Source organism: Cucurbitaria berberidis, assembly GCF_010015615.1.
Source record: "Cucurbitaria berberidis CBS 394.84 unplaced genomic scaffold K460scaffold_6, whole genome shotgun sequence".
NCBI classification, from domain to species: Eukaryota; Fungi; Ascomycota; class Dothideomycetes; order Pleosporales; family Cucurbitariaceae; genus Cucurbitaria; species Cucurbitaria berberidis.
Window position 1 is genome coordinate 1,181,661 of NW_024468940.1, and position 14,042 is coordinate 1,195,702.

The window sequence follows — 14,042 nt, forward strand, 5'->3', positions numbered from 1 at the left end:
TGCAGGGGTCGTGGCCAGTTCCCGGCTGATGAGATAAGATTAGATCTAATGGACACGCTAGGAAGAGCTTATGTAAGGCACTTTTCACTACCATCACCTTTCTTTGCCTCAATATGGATACATTACTGATGCTTTCGTATCGTTACATGATTAGAGGAAGCATTTATTTTCAAACCCGAGTGGTCGCTAAGATGTCGTCATTATAAAACCATGCCATCTTACCACTTGTCTGAATCCTACCTCAACCTCAATCTGGGCTGTCGGCTCAAGTTACAGCTACCAGTCTCCAAGACTAGTGGCTTGTTGGCTGACCATGTTGCCCTACAAGACCTCATCCGCGCCCACTGACTGTGTATCGATGCTTCTTTTCAAAAGCACGTAGCGTCGTGGTGTGAGGGCACTGGATTGTAGATTCCTAAGTGGCTTGTGTAATGCTCACTTAGTTTCGTCTGAGATTAGGATGCGAGTTCACTGTTCGATCAAAAACCACCACTTCATCGCCATCCACCCACTCGGCCTTCATCCCAGCGCTCTTTTCGCTCCCTTCGCAGATAGGCGACCTTTCGGCCCTCCCTCAATCGTCTCACAAAGTCGATGGCCTCTCGTTCACTGGCAACAGCATCATGGCCCCCAAAGCCCTCGCCCTCGAGGAAGCTCTCTTCAAGGCCTCGACATAGGGCTTCTTGCTCGCCCACTGCAGCATTTAATCGCTGATACAGGGCCGGCGGGCTGAACTCGCGCAATGCTTCGTCTTGCTCAGCCTGCTTTGCCCTCCACTGCCGCTCCAGAGCTCTCAACGATAATAAACGTGACTGCGTGCTATCGCGTTGGTGCTGTACATGAGCTTCAAGCTGTTTTAGTGATTCTGCTAATCCTACGTTTTGGGCGAGCAAGGCCTTCAAGGGCTCAATGGATGCGGGAAGCGATGGATGTGTTGTTTCAGGGTTGTGTATTATTGCACTTTGAAGGTCGTGCGTTTGCAGCACGTGGTGGAGATCTTTTGTCCTGTTTGTGGTTTAATATGAATGTTTTGGGTGTTTCCGATTCCACGTACGTCTTGTCCCTGAAAACATCAGGTAGCCAACCATCTTCCGGCGGTTGAACAGCTAGCTGGTCATACTGAGCGTAGGCGGGATTTTGAACATGGGATGGTGGGTTTAGTCGATCGTCATATGACTGCGTCTGGTTTGGCGGGGGTGGAGGCAAAGGAGGGCCTTGTGATGGCGTGGTAGTCCCGCTTGAGTGGGTTATTGGCTTTGGCGGGGGTGGTGGAGGGGTAGACGCATCGTATTGGTAGAAGGTTTGTGAGTGGCGCGGCGATTGAAAGGCCATTATTGAAATAGGAGAAGCTGACCGCAGCTCCTTTGTGAGTTGATACTGGTTGTAAGCTTGAATGAAGCTAGGTGCATGATGTAGAAGCGATGCCTTGACGTCGGTTCAGCCGTGGTTTCTACGCCGCCACGAGTCAGGAACAGCGCTTGGCGCACAGGGTGGGTGACTTTCGGCCTCAGGGGTCAACCACCACCAGCACCTGCATAAAGACATGATATCTCCCGTTAGCAACAGACAGTGGCTGGATTGGTCCGAAGAGGCCCCTGGGGCCAGCAGGTTCCAAATACAGATCGGCGAGCAGGCGGGACGTCCTCGTTGAGTCGTCGCGTTGATCGAAAAGGAAAAGGGTTGCGCCATCAGGGGTGCTGCTCTGCAAGCCAGCCGTTGCGGGCGCCATGGAGCAAGAGAGCTAAGACACGAGTGCGGTTTGTGCATATTGTGATGAACTGCCCAGGCGATGGCATATGGCTGCAATGCAAGTACAACCAGGCTCACATGCGTGTTGGTTTCAATGGCATCGGGCGTGTTTCAATGCTCTTCCGGCGTGACAAAGCCGTCAGTCGTTCCAAGGCATGGAACATGATCTGGTTCAACGCCAGCTGCGACCTTGCACAGTCAACATCAACACTACCTCCATCCCATCTTGAATGAACCGCCGACGGCCGCCCTCGAATCACCCGATCCCATCTGCTATTTTCAACGAGATAGCTCAGGCCGCCCACGGGGTCTTCTCCTTGGCCGACGGCGCTCATTGGGCGGGTGAAGAGTGTTCCTGCAGCAGCCAGGCCTACTCCCCTGGCACGGCACGCTCCACTCGACAGCGCGAACCGCCCATCACAGTCAAGGCCGTCGACTCTGGCGCCTCGCCAGAGACTAATTCGGTCGCTACGATCCGCTCAGAGGCCCCAGAGTGCACCCTTTCTCCCGCACATGCGCGTAGCTCGCTAGCCAGGTCCCCTTTTTCGAGCCTCGCTCTCTGGCAAATTGTCTACCTCACTCTAGGCCTCTTATTTGTGCAAGGCCATGTCCATCGCGGGGGAATAACGAGAATATGCAAGCAGTCCAAGCGCCCACGGAGGGCAAGCCTCCCTCCTCCCAGCCGTCACCGCCTCGTCAAAAGCCCCCGACGTTGGCCTCGATTGCTATCTCGTCTTTTGCTGCCTTTCGTTCCCAGACATCCTCCCAGCCGGCCCCCGTTGCAGTCCAGTCGCCGGTTCGACGAAAGCCCCTGCCTGCGAATTCACCTGTAGTTGGCCGCTTCTCAGCAGGGCAATCTAATAGCCTACCGCATCCTGTACCAGATATACACAACTCCCTGTCTTCCCAACCTTCGCTTCGCCGGGACACCCTACTGTCACAGCCATCGACAGACGGGGAACTGTTCCTGCCCAGGAACCTTGACGAGTAAGCACCTCATTCATGCACTACGCGCCCCCCTCCCCCCTCCCTTGCGCTGACCAAAATCGCAGCAACCCACATGGGAAGTCCCCTCTAATAGAATCCACGCCCCAGAGACCCTTTCCACAACGCAAGAGCTCGCTCACCGTCGCAAAGAGAAGCCCTACCGCGACATCTATACCGCGGCATGATCGATCGGTTAGCAGTGTCCAAACCCAACGCCACAGTAGGACAGAGGAATTGAGGACTTTTGGAAGCAAAGGGTGGCACGCTCGGTCTCCTACCATGCCCAACATGTCCGTGTATGCCTCCGACTCCCGTACACCAGACCTCAAGCTCAACTTGGATGGCGTAACGGAAGACTTCATCGATGCTTATCCCACCGCCGCCGACGACGACGCGTTGCGGGTAAGACAGCAGAACAAGCCCAAGTCACCAGGAGGAGGTTTCACTTCATTCTTCGGCTGGAACCCGTCAAAGAACCAGAACGGTGCCGAGTCACCGGCTACCACATTTTCGGAAAAGTCGCTGTCTCCTGCGGATTCGCCGCACTACAAACAATCCAACATGCCTGCCAAGACCAAACCGAACGGCCTAGACATTCCAGCCGCCAACTCCCTATCCTCCTACTTCAACGTTCCTGGAACACCTCTTTTGTCATCGTCGCCCCAGATGAATGCTCACGTGGAGGAGCTCGAGCGCGAGCTGCGGGAAGTAAGCTCAGAGCTTGCTGGTTCGATCCAAAGAGAGATGGAGCTGGAGGATGAGGTCGAGCGCTGGAAGGCAGAGAGCACAACTGCCATGTCAGACAACCGGAGAACTAGTGACTATTATTCAGACTCGGGCACCAGCTCCGTCCGGTTTCCAATCGGAGATCCCGAAAGTAAACTAGAAGAAGTGGAAACGCTACGACGAAGAGCAGAGCAAGAGCGCGCACAACTAAAGGTGCGCATGGCGGAGCGATTACAAGAGGAGCTTAGACGGCGTAGAGACCTTGAAGAGCAGGTGCAACAACTTGAGGACCAGGTTAGCTCAAAGTCTAGATCTGGTTCAGTTGCTGTTGAGCCGCCCCGTGTTAAAGAGCTTGCAATGTCATTAGAAGATGCGAAGAGACGTTTAGCTGAGGAAAGACAGGTCAAAGAAAATTTTGAGGATCTCTTGACGGCACTCCGCGAGGAGCTCGAGAAACATCGCAATGAAGCCGACAATCTGCGAGACGAGGTAGTTCCTCAGCTTAGGGCCAGGCTCGAAGGACTTGAGGCTGAAGCAGCCGACACAGAGAGGCTTGTCTATGAAACTACGCGCATGCAGCAGGAGATCCAACAACTGAGAACGGAGAACCAGACGCTCGTCAATGCGCGAAGAATGCAGCAAGAAGTGTCGCAGCAGCCAGTTCGATTCCAACCTATAGCCGAGGAAGCAGACAATGCCCCACTAACAGCTCTACGCATCGGGCTGACGCGATCAAATTCGCTGGCTCGAAGTTCAGCTGGCTTCAATTCAAAACGAGGATCTCTATCGCGGTCCAACTCAGTCAAGGACAAATCAGGCGATGCGTCCCCTCGGGATGCGACAGCAGCCAGTAACCCTGTAAAAGAGCTGGAAGAACAGCGAGATGCGCTACACAAAGCTTTGAAGCATCTCTTACAACGACAAGAGATGCAGCAGAGAGAGTTCCAGAGACGCATCAAGGAGCTAGAAAGCGAGCGGGATGCCGCTCTCAATCTCACCCCTCGACGAACCGCTTTCCATAAGGAGGTCACGGACCTTAGACAGGAGGTCAATTCGCTCCGACGCCGCGCTGATGATGCACTTGAGCAGAAGTGGCAATGTGAGAAGGGCCTAGGTGGTTTGCGAATGGACCTCGACCGCGCGCAGCAAGAGACTAGTTCGCTTCGCGACCTGCTTCATGAACATGACATTACGATTCCCGAGATCAGAATCGAGAACGAACCTCTTCCCCTTGACAAGGCCTACAACGAGCTACGAACAACTCATGCGCTTTCACTTGCACGCGTCAAGCAACTGGAATCGAGCGATGGCGAATCGCTAGGTGCTGCTGGAGTCGAAGCTGAACGGACGCTGGACTTGCTGAAGCGAAGCATTTCGGACGCTGAAGCAGAGCGTGACTATGCGCAGCAAGAAGCCGAACAGTATCGCAAGCAGGCTCGCGCACTGCAAGAGTCTGAGATAGATCACTTGGGCAAAGAACTAAAGCTTAGTAGCGAATTGTTTGCCGCAGCTACCCGCATGGACGCGCTTTCTAGCAAGATTCAACAGCAGCTTGAGGCCAATGGCAGCCTGCGCAGTCGCCTTACCGAAGCCATCACTCGTGGAGAACAAGAGCAGCAGAAGTCAACAGAGCAGATTATCGAGCTCGAACGGCGACTGAAGACAGCAGAAGACAAGGTCATGCTTGCCCAGCAGTCGTCTGAAGAGTCTATTGCAAGGCATGAAGAGGAAGTCCAAGCGATCAAGGAAAGCCACACTAATCATCTGCGCCGTGTGAAGTCTGGTCTGCTTAGTCCGTCAGCCTTCTCACCAAAGATGCCCTCGTCGCCGGTGTTCGCTCAGCGGACCCCTCGTCTTGACATGACAACTAGCGGGCCTGCTATGACCTTTGCCGAAGCTACCAAGACGGAGTTGCTCGAGAAGCGTGTGGAGGAGCTAGAAAAGGCCCTCCGCGATGCCGACCGGGAGATGGAGGAGGTCGTTGGGCGCATGAACATGGCACAGATTGAAGTTGCAGATTTGCAATTCGAAAGGTAAGAAGCCCAGCATGTATCCTTATGCGTACAACGCTAACATAGCTTAGGGATGAGGCAATGAGGCAGACGAGGAGACTGCAAGCCGATATACTTGCTGAGCGCGAGAAAGTTAAAGCCCTAATGGCTTCCGCATAATTTGATCAGACATGACAACGCGGCCTAGATACGACGCCTTCCACTACCATAATTCTATTCAGCGGCCTACTGAGAGTAATCATACTAATTTCGGCATACATTTCGACATACTCGGCGTTCTCTTCTTGGATATCGCATTTACCGGCGCCGCGATCACACGCATGTTACACTTGATAGTACTACCTTATTGTACTCTTCTGGACATTTACCCAGACTATTATTCGTGGCGGCAACTTTGTGGTCACTGTTTTATACCCTCTAGCGGTTACAGCGCTATATACACTCGCTCTTTTGAGGCAGTTGTGCAGATAGACTGTGGGCTTGTGGAGAATTGGGGCTTTGAGCCTATTTTGGATACATTGTACCCTCGCAGCATCTGTATGCAGCTCTTGTACTATAATGGTGTAATGCATGATGATGGTTGAATACGAGTTAGTTGTTGTACTACCCTACTCTTGCCTTAATAGAAGCAAGTTACTACCCGATGATGTGTCTATGGTCCCACGTACAAGTATTGGATATTCCGAAGTACCAAACACAGAGCTGTTCTGGAGTACATGAGTAACGCGTCCACGCTGGTTTCTCGCGTGGCTGCGTATACCAAGCACTTTTGGCATGAGTCTGTAACCCTAACAAGCAACGAGTGGCACGTGGGAAGTCGAAGCAGCCATACAATTGCTTTTTGAGAGCGGCAGCAAGTGCGGTAGAGTGCTTCTGTAACTGTCTGTGCCCTTACATGCTCGTATCTGGGCGGTTGACGTGCTCCTATCGATAGTTGATGTCGCCTTCGAGTCTGGGGTACAAAGCCAGCATCACAACCGTCCGCATGGAAATTAATAGCAGTTTCAACTCAACCAGATGAGTGATCCATGAGGCGGGCTTGATTACGAGTTTCACTATCCCTATTGATACAAAGCATGCACCCTGAGTAAATGACTCGTGGCTAACCTAAGCTCATGTGAAAGACTGGGACCGGTCGTACGCCTCCGACGTAGAAAATAGGCATCTAATCCGAGAAGCTGGACTATAAACTGACAGCCGCGCGTCTGTTCTTCATAGGAGTGAGGGGAGTTATTTGAGATTCACCGAGTATTCGTCCTGCAGCGCTCTCCCCCGCGTGTTGGTCCATGCACTTCCTTGGAGTTATCCCTGACTGAGCTACTGCGACACTCACCCGTCTTCCTCCCTCTCCTTGCCAGCTGTTCGCTCCGAACTCCTTTACCGAAGCTGTGCAATTCTTCCGCGTCCTGCGAGATTGTGGCACCGCTCTCCGGACCTGCTCCTCCCCACTGTCGACTTGGGCAGCACTCAACCACGCCCCTCCCCGATTCCTTACGGCCCTCTCGTCTCCCTCCAAGCCCCCACAAGGCCTCGCACTCGCGACACTCGCCGTACTGAGAGTGCTTCTGCGGGACTCTCATTACCTTTCGTCCTCTACCCATCATGAACAACCAACAGCCGTCGAATCGGCTGCAGCTCAATTTTGGCTTCGGTAGTGACCGAAACAACCAGTATCAACAGGACGCAGGCCGTCAGTTTCCCACGACCCCGTCGACATTTCCACAGCCCGTATACCCAAACCAAGCTGGTCAGCAGGAGGTCTGGGGTGCACAACAACAGCAGCAGGGCGGTAGTGGCTATGGAGCAGGCTACTTCGTGAACCCTTATCAGCAGGCCCAGTACCAAGGCCAGCAGGGCAATCTTCAGCCGAACGCGCAACGCTTTGAGCAGGGTGCCAACGGCCTGGCTCAACAGCTGTCACATCAACATTTGGGGGGAAGTGGCCGCTCTGGAAGCCCGTATGGTCGCCAGTCCTCGCCACACCAGCAGCGTCCCCGCACTGCGGACAATAGGGGGTATGGATATGGAAGCTATGGCGGTAGTTCTGCTCCCCGACACCCTTCGTTGTACGACGAGGAGCCTCCTGTAAAGTCACCTGAGAAGTACTCCGACAATGTCGGTAAGCAGGCAACCATGTCAAAAAGTCTCATCAACACCTTCTTCAAAGACAGCGTACAGCGAGCACGCGACCGGAATCAAAGGTACAGGGAGCACCACATCAACCCTTCGGACGTTGCTAATTCAAAACAGAGCCCTGGAATTAGAGTCGATTATGAAGGAGCCCTCGATTTCAGATTCCCGCAAAGCTCAGAAAGAGAACACCATGCGCCGCGCTGAGATCGAATACCTACGGTTCTTGCGTACCAAGGAGAAGCCTGATAACTTCTCGACATTAAAGATCATTGGCAAGGGTGCTTTTGGAGAAGTCAAGCTTGTCCAGCGAAGGAACGATGGCAAGATCTACGCATTGAAGTCGCTTGTCAAACAAGAGATGGTAGGTCCTCAATCTTCGGTGACGTACGGAGTGACTTTGACGTTAACCAAGAATAGTTTAAAAAAGACCAACTGGCTCACGTTCGAGCAGAACGTGATATTCTTGCCGAGTCAGACAGCCCATGGGTCGTCAAGCTACACACCACTTTCCAAGATAACGCCTTCCTCTACATGCTGATGGAGTTCTTACCTGGTGGCGACTTGATGACCATGCTCATCAAGTACGAGATCTTCACTGAGGATATCACTCGCTTCTACATGGCCGAAATCACTCTTGCCATAGAAGCTGTACACAAGCTTGGTTTCATACATCGGTAAGGATATGCTGGGTTATATGCATGTTAGAGTAGGCTTTGCTAACGACAACAAGTGACATCAAGCCTGATAACATCCTGCTGGACCGTGGAGGTCATATCAAACTGACCGACTTCGGTCTATCAACAGGTTTCCACAAGGAGCACGACGCCGGTTACTACAAGAAGCTACTTGCTGGAGGCGCACACAAGTCCAACCGGGACAACCGAGCTTCAATGAATCTGGACCAAATTCAGCTAACCGTCAGCAACCGCACCCAAATCAATACATGGAGAAAGTCCCGTCGGCAGCTCGCTTACTCCACCGTGGGTACTCCCGACTACATTGCGCCGGAAATCTTCAGTGGCCAAGGATATGACTATGGCTGTGACTGGTGGTCTGTTGGAACGATTATGTTCGAATGCCTTATCGGTTGGCCACCATTCTGCGCTGAAGAACCACATGACACATACCGCAAGATTGTCGATTGGCCGCGCAACTTACACTTTCCACCGGACCAGCAGCTAGGTGCAGAGGCTGAAGATTTTGTCAGGCGGTGAGTGTTTTTTGAGTTGTCAATATCCACCCGAGTCAGTTGAAGCTGACGAACATGCCTTAGCTTGATCTGCGATGCCGAACATCGCCTTGGCCGCATTGGTGGCGCCAGCGAAATCAAACAGCACCCGTTCTTCCGCGGCGTCTCATGGGATGGTTTGCGCCGTATTCGCGCGCCATTCGAGCCCAAACTGCAGTCGAACGTTGACACGCAGTACTTCCCCATCGATGAGATTGATCAGAACGACACCAGCGCTGCGTATAGGGCTCAGGCTGATCAATCTGGTGATGACGAGTATGCGACGAGGTTGCCTTTCATCGGTTATACGTTCAGGCGTTTCGATGCCTTCAGAGGATCATAGAGACGTGCATTACATGCCTTATAGATTATAGCATGCGCTTTGAACGGCTTTCTCATCGGCCAAATATGACTTCAGAGTATCACATCGGATTACACGCATCGCATGGGCGTTGGATCCTCTTCTCACCTTGGTCTTTTCTCATTAGAACTCTCCGTCACCTCATAGCTACCAGTTTCATGATTCAAGCCACCCTTGCGAGGCGTCAAGTCTCACAACAGCATCGAGATGTCCACGTGTATAACGGTACTAGCGTTGAGCGGATCGTTGTCCGAACCTCGATGCCGGATCATCTAGCAATTGTGGAGCCATATGCAACCTCCCTCTGTATTGGCATATTTTGGTGGTTTACTGTTATGGGAATGTATGATGGGATTGACGAGAGACTTTACAAGATAAGAAAATGAGCATGGTGTGCGCATCAAGGATTTGTCTGAGCCGAATCGTGACTATGACTATGACTAGGTGCCTATAGCCTACATGGCTTCCCTTTCACATCTCTCTCCTTCCGCATATCGTGCGATTTTCGCCACATGGAAATGGTTCCTAGGCTGCCGTAACTCCATGTTCAAAGCCAAACCCGCTCCGATGCCACACTTGACAACTCATAAATCTTTTGGTCAGCACCTATGTAGCCGGCCCATATCATGTCCCTTGGTATCTATTCTCGCAGCGAAGCCGCATCCACTTGTCGTCGCTCATCGCGCCTCAAACTGAACCATACTATGAAGAAACGTTAGCCCTCGTCATTATCCAGATACTCCCCTTTTCTTTTTTCCCCACTATCCTCTTTATTCCTGCCTAAACCATAGCCAAGTGTCCAAACTACTCACCGGTTTGTCCTCTGCTTATACAGCACGCGATGTCCGCAGTTCCTACACCGGATGGGCTCACCGCGCTTCAGCGGGACGTCCTGATCGCAGTCGCCGCACTTGTAGTGCACGGTGCGCGCGGTGGAATCGATGGCGGCGGCGTCTTGCGTGCTGGTTTGCGTAGCTTGGTAGCCGCCGGTGTAGGCTTGCGAGGACATGGCTACCTGCGGTGTTCGATGATCGATGAATGGGGGCGTGGAACGGGGGAGTGGGCTTGCGGTTGATTTGCGAGGGTCGGGTGGTGGATGGTCGATGTTGTTGAGTATGCGCGCGTGTATTTGTCGTGTCGTGTGTGTGTGTGTCAAGAGTATGTAGAAACGTTCGAGATATTCGGCAACCGCGGTGAATCTTGGGCGCGGGCAAAACGAGGGTTTCGTTGCGATGGCACGTGCTTAGGCTTATCGATAGCGCTTTGATTCACATGTGTCTTTGTTGACAACCTTGTTCGTTCTTTCCGCTACACCTTTACTGTCAAATCTTGTTAATTTTTTCTGATTTGGATTCTAGAGTGCTCTAGGATCTAGGTTCGGGGATTACTTCATAGCTTTTCATCACTGTTTTTTGAGTAGAGTAAAGGAACACGATTCAAGACTACTGCTTCGCGCAGAAAACAACTGTAGGGAATAGGCAGTTTAATGAGTACAACATGCTGAGTAAATGGGGTATCCTGATCGTTCGTCTAACTTCAATATATTGCTCCGTGCTCTTTACCCTAGAGACTGTTACTGTGTAAGTTTCATGGAGTTGAGGCTATTCAAGATTTTGCACTCGAGATCAATAATGTAGTATGTTCGTTTAAAAAGCTAGAGAGAGAACTATTATCTACCATGGTATACAATCCTCGACATCCTTCTCCTGAAATTTTGATTAAAAAACAAAGGGTTGTCCAACGCCTCCTCAGATAATCATACACGCATACATGAAAGCTACACAGCCTGACCAGGAGCATGCAATGCAGGCAGATCGCCCCTCCTCTCATCATGGTTATTGAAAACACCGGCATGATCCCTCAATTCCACCTCGTCCTCAGGCCTGAGTTCGTTCCCATTATTTCTCGGCGCCGTCTCCGACTTCCCAGCCCTGTTCCAGCCCTCAGTCCCAACGTATGAACCCCTGCCGACACCAATACCCCACGCGCGTTGATAGCTTCGTGGTCCCCATGCCCATCCAGCTCCGCGAGTAATGGGAAGGTGGTAGAATCGGAAACTGAACCAAGCTGTCGTGATACCAATCAGACTACCAAAGAGGAGATCGAACCCGAAGTGACGGAAGTCGGTGAAGCGTGTGCTCGCGATATAGATTGCGGATCCAACGGGCACGAGGATCAGGACGAGAGTATAAACGGGAGGCGCGGCGTTTTGGTAGCGAATAGGTACAATGTGTTCTTCGGTGTAGGTTGGCGTGGAGAGTGTGGACTCTTGCTTGTGGAAGGGCAGCGCTGAGAGCTTTTTGAAGTTGGAGGGGGCTACGGCGGACGTGTGTGCCGGGTTTGTACTGTATGGGCGAGGTGGAAGGAATGGAATTGCCACAGAGAATTTAGAGGCGAGGAAGAGAGTAAGGTAAAGCAGACCAGCCCATGAAACTGCATTTCGTAGTCAGCAAAGGAGAAGTTGGGTGAGGAAGCTGAAACACTTACAGCTGGCGTGGCCGCTGGGAAACGACTTGAATCCGTCCTTCAAGAGGTCCTCGTCCTTAGTCGTGCAGATGGCTGAAGTTACGAGTACCCAGTTCTCGTTGAATATCTCTCCTATAGGGTTGATGGCGGCTCTCTTAATGGCACCGGGCGACAAATCTGGTTGACAACGCGACAGCAAATCAGGTCGGGGCTTGCCGAATAGGTTCTTCATGCCTTGGGTAATCATGAAAGCCGTCGCGAGAGACAAAGCCAAGCCCATCCATCCCGTGTTCCATTCCCAGAGCTTCCTCCGCCAAATGAGCGACTTTGGCGTTCCTCGTTCAGCCGTTGGCCCTGGCACGAACAGCAAGCAAACGAAGAAGATGATGCCGGCGGGCGCGAGGAGTGCGACGACGATAAGGAGCCATGTTGGGATTGTCTCGTGGTTTTCGTGGGGGTACGCTATCGAGAGATCGACTGGGGAGAAGGGACGGTGGAAGGGCTCGACATATTCCCATCCAGCGCCAACGGCTGCTATTGCGCTGTTGGCCTGTCAGCTCTCGGTCTTTGCACGCAACTGTCTGGTACGCGACACTTTGTCCTGTTGAAGCAACAGGCTGGATGTCTCAGTGAGACATATCGGCTATTCACTTACACAATGACGATCCAGTCGAAGATGTATGATGTAATGAGTCGTACCGAGGGCAAGCTCACGCCTCTGAGCGTCTTCATGTTTGCGAGGAGTTGCGTAGCGACAGCAAAGGAGGAATTGGTGAAATCAAGAGTGTATGCCAACGAGGCGCGAAACGTCCCAAGCCGCTTAATGAAGCGAGCGCATAGAGGGTGGATCGCCGTGCGCAGCAAGGTAAAAGGCCGAATCCGGCGTCACTCCTACAGTTGCTGCGGTCACTGTTGACGCGTTATGCAAGACAAGGTAGTTGGCGGGAAGACACTTCAAGAGTAGAAAGCCTACCCGGGGCGTCAACGGAAGCAAAGCCCGGGGATGAAGGGCACACGACACCGCCAAGCCCAATCTGACGTCCCCTATTGAGGCTGTGAAAGCAGTAGCTGGGTGGTGAATGGCGCGCATCGTCTCAGCTAGCGCCCAGAAGGACGAGCAGTGGACACGGGCGCCTCGGGCTCCATGTTGTGGCCATGACAATTAGTCGGGGCCAAGCACACCAAGCGTCTCGCTGATTTCAAAAACAAAATTACGGCAACAGATCGGGGGTGATATGGGCTAGGATCATGGAGGTCAAGACGATCGGGTCCGAGAGAGGGTTAGATGCCGACGACGCCACACAAATTCTCCGCACACGTCATTTTTTAGATCTGTTATTAGTTAGTTAGTCAGTCGAACCCCAGGATACCAAAGACGCGTAGACCAAAAAAACCGCAGTCGACAATCGAACATTGCCCCTCCAGTCATGGCGCTCCCGGCACCTACTATCGATCTCCTGCTCAACTTGATCGATACTCGTCCCCAGGCCATCCTCAGCTCGCTTGCCCAACATCCACAGCTCGCCTCAGCGCGCGATGCGCACGGCTACTCGCTCATCCACGCAGCCGCATCGTATAACCAGCTCAGTGTGCTGCGCGAGCTAGTCCAGAAGTACAACGCCAACGTAAACATCCTCGACGAAGACGGCGAAACGGCTCTGTTCGCGACCGAAAACGCCCAAGTCGCAAAATGTCTAGTCGAAGAGCTGGGCGCAGATATCAACCTGAGAAATGAAGAGGGCAAGACAGCAGAAGAGAAGATTGGTGAAGAGGAGGGCGAGGCGCATGAAGTCTACCAGTATCTGAAGAGCCTGCGGACAGGCAGCGAACCAGCAAGCGCGAGCGCAGTCGAGGTGGAAGGTGTACATGCCCCGCCTCCGCTACCAAACGGTGTTCAGATCAACATGGGTACCATGGCAGAGGATGCTGCGGGAGAAGCGCCCGATCCTGAGATACGGAGACGGATAGAGGAGCTTGCAGCGAGGGACGACTACCAGTCAGATGAGGTACAACAACAGTTGCGAGAATTAGTGCAGGATGTAGTCATGGGGATCAACACGGATGAGAGTGGCCGCAGTGTCAGGAGGAGAGTGGATTGAGCAAGGCAGTCAGAGCCTCACTGTGAAGAGGAAGAGCATATACTTGAACCGACGTTGATCCAAGCAACATCCAAACGTAGGGGCATGCCAGCGGGTCAGAGCGCTTACACAGGATCAAGCGAGCATCTATGTACCGCATCAGCAGCATCGAGAGTCCAGATCGTCCACTTAAACATGGCTACGAGAGTCTACAATTTGCGAAAAATGTTCTCAATAGGGCATTGGTTGCGAGCTGCTCCTAGGAGCTGCAGCCATGAAGACTGCTATGTGCCTCAAATCTT

The 14,042-nt window shown here is 52.7% G+C and overlaps 6 protein-coding genes across 6 annotated transcripts; 3 read left to right on the plus strand and 3 right to left on the minus strand.

The window, feature by feature from the left end:
- Positions 1 to 4: 4 nt before the first annotated feature.
- K460DRAFT_321803 (uncharacterized protein) lies at positions 5 to 1,452 on the minus strand. The gene is made up of 2 exons (XM_040930494.1): positions 1,055 to 1,452; positions 5 to 1,005 (listed from the first exon to the last, which is right to left on the minus strand). Exons 1-2 carry the CDS (start codon positions 1,330 to 1,332, stop codon positions 495 to 497), a joined length of 789 nt encoding a protein of 262 aa, XP_040783597.1. The 5' UTR covers positions 1,333 to 1,452; the 3' UTR covers positions 5 to 494.
- Positions 1,453 to 2,064: 612 nt separating this feature from the next.
- Positions 2,065 to 6,117, plus strand: K460DRAFT_321806 (uncharacterized protein). The gene is made up of 3 exons (XM_040930495.1): positions 2,065 to 2,736; positions 2,802 to 5,495; positions 5,546 to 6,117. Exons 1-3 carry the CDS (start codon positions 2,384 to 2,386, stop codon positions 5,631 to 5,633), a joined length of 3,135 nt encoding a protein of 1,044 aa, XP_040783598.1. The 5' UTR covers positions 2,065 to 2,383; the 3' UTR covers positions 5,634 to 6,117.
- Positions 6,118 to 7,076: 959 nt separating this feature from the next.
- Positions 7,077 to 9,178, plus strand: K460DRAFT_295783 (kinase-like protein; the record flags this gene model as incomplete). The annotated part of the gene is made up of 5 exons (XM_040929586.1): positions 7,077 to 7,675; positions 7,725 to 7,968; positions 8,025 to 8,281; positions 8,338 to 8,817; positions 8,881 to 9,178. 5 exons carry the CDS (start codon positions 7,077 to 7,079, stop codon positions 9,176 to 9,178), a joined length of 1,878 nt encoding a protein of 625 aa, XP_040783599.1.
- A 353-nt stretch (positions 9,179 to 9,531) lies between these two features.
- On the minus strand, positions 9,532 to 10,348 carry K460DRAFT_371035 (uncharacterized protein). The gene is made up of 2 exons (XM_040934265.1): positions 10,010 to 10,348; positions 9,532 to 9,899 (listed from the first exon to the last, which is right to left on the minus strand). Exons 1-2 carry the CDS (start codon positions 10,203 to 10,205, stop codon positions 9,874 to 9,876), a joined length of 222 nt encoding a protein of 73 aa, XP_040783600.1. The 5' UTR covers positions 10,206 to 10,348; the 3' UTR covers positions 9,532 to 9,873.
- Positions 10,349 to 10,652: 304 nt separating this feature from the next.
- Positions 10,653 to 12,750, minus strand: K460DRAFT_371036 (PAP2 domain-containing protein). Its single transcript, XM_040934266.1, has 3 exons — positions 12,318 to 12,750; positions 11,684 to 12,204; positions 10,653 to 11,629 (listed from the first exon to the last, which is right to left on the minus strand). The coding sequence occupies exons 1-3, from the start codon at positions 12,392 to 12,394 to the stop codon at positions 10,974 to 10,976; spliced, it is 1,254 nt and encodes a 417-aa protein (XP_040783601.1). The 5' UTR covers positions 12,395 to 12,750; the 3' UTR covers positions 10,653 to 10,973.
- A 339-nt stretch (positions 12,751 to 13,089) lies between these two features.
- On the plus strand, positions 13,090 to 13,761 carry K460DRAFT_295176 (uncharacterized protein; the record flags this gene model as incomplete). The annotated part of the gene is made up of 1 exon (XM_040929540.1): positions 13,090 to 13,761. The coding sequence occupies one exon, from the start codon at positions 13,090 to 13,092 to the stop codon at positions 13,759 to 13,761; it is 672 nt and encodes a 223-aa protein (XP_040783602.1).
- Between the last annotated feature and the right edge of the window lie 281 nt (positions 13,762 to 14,042).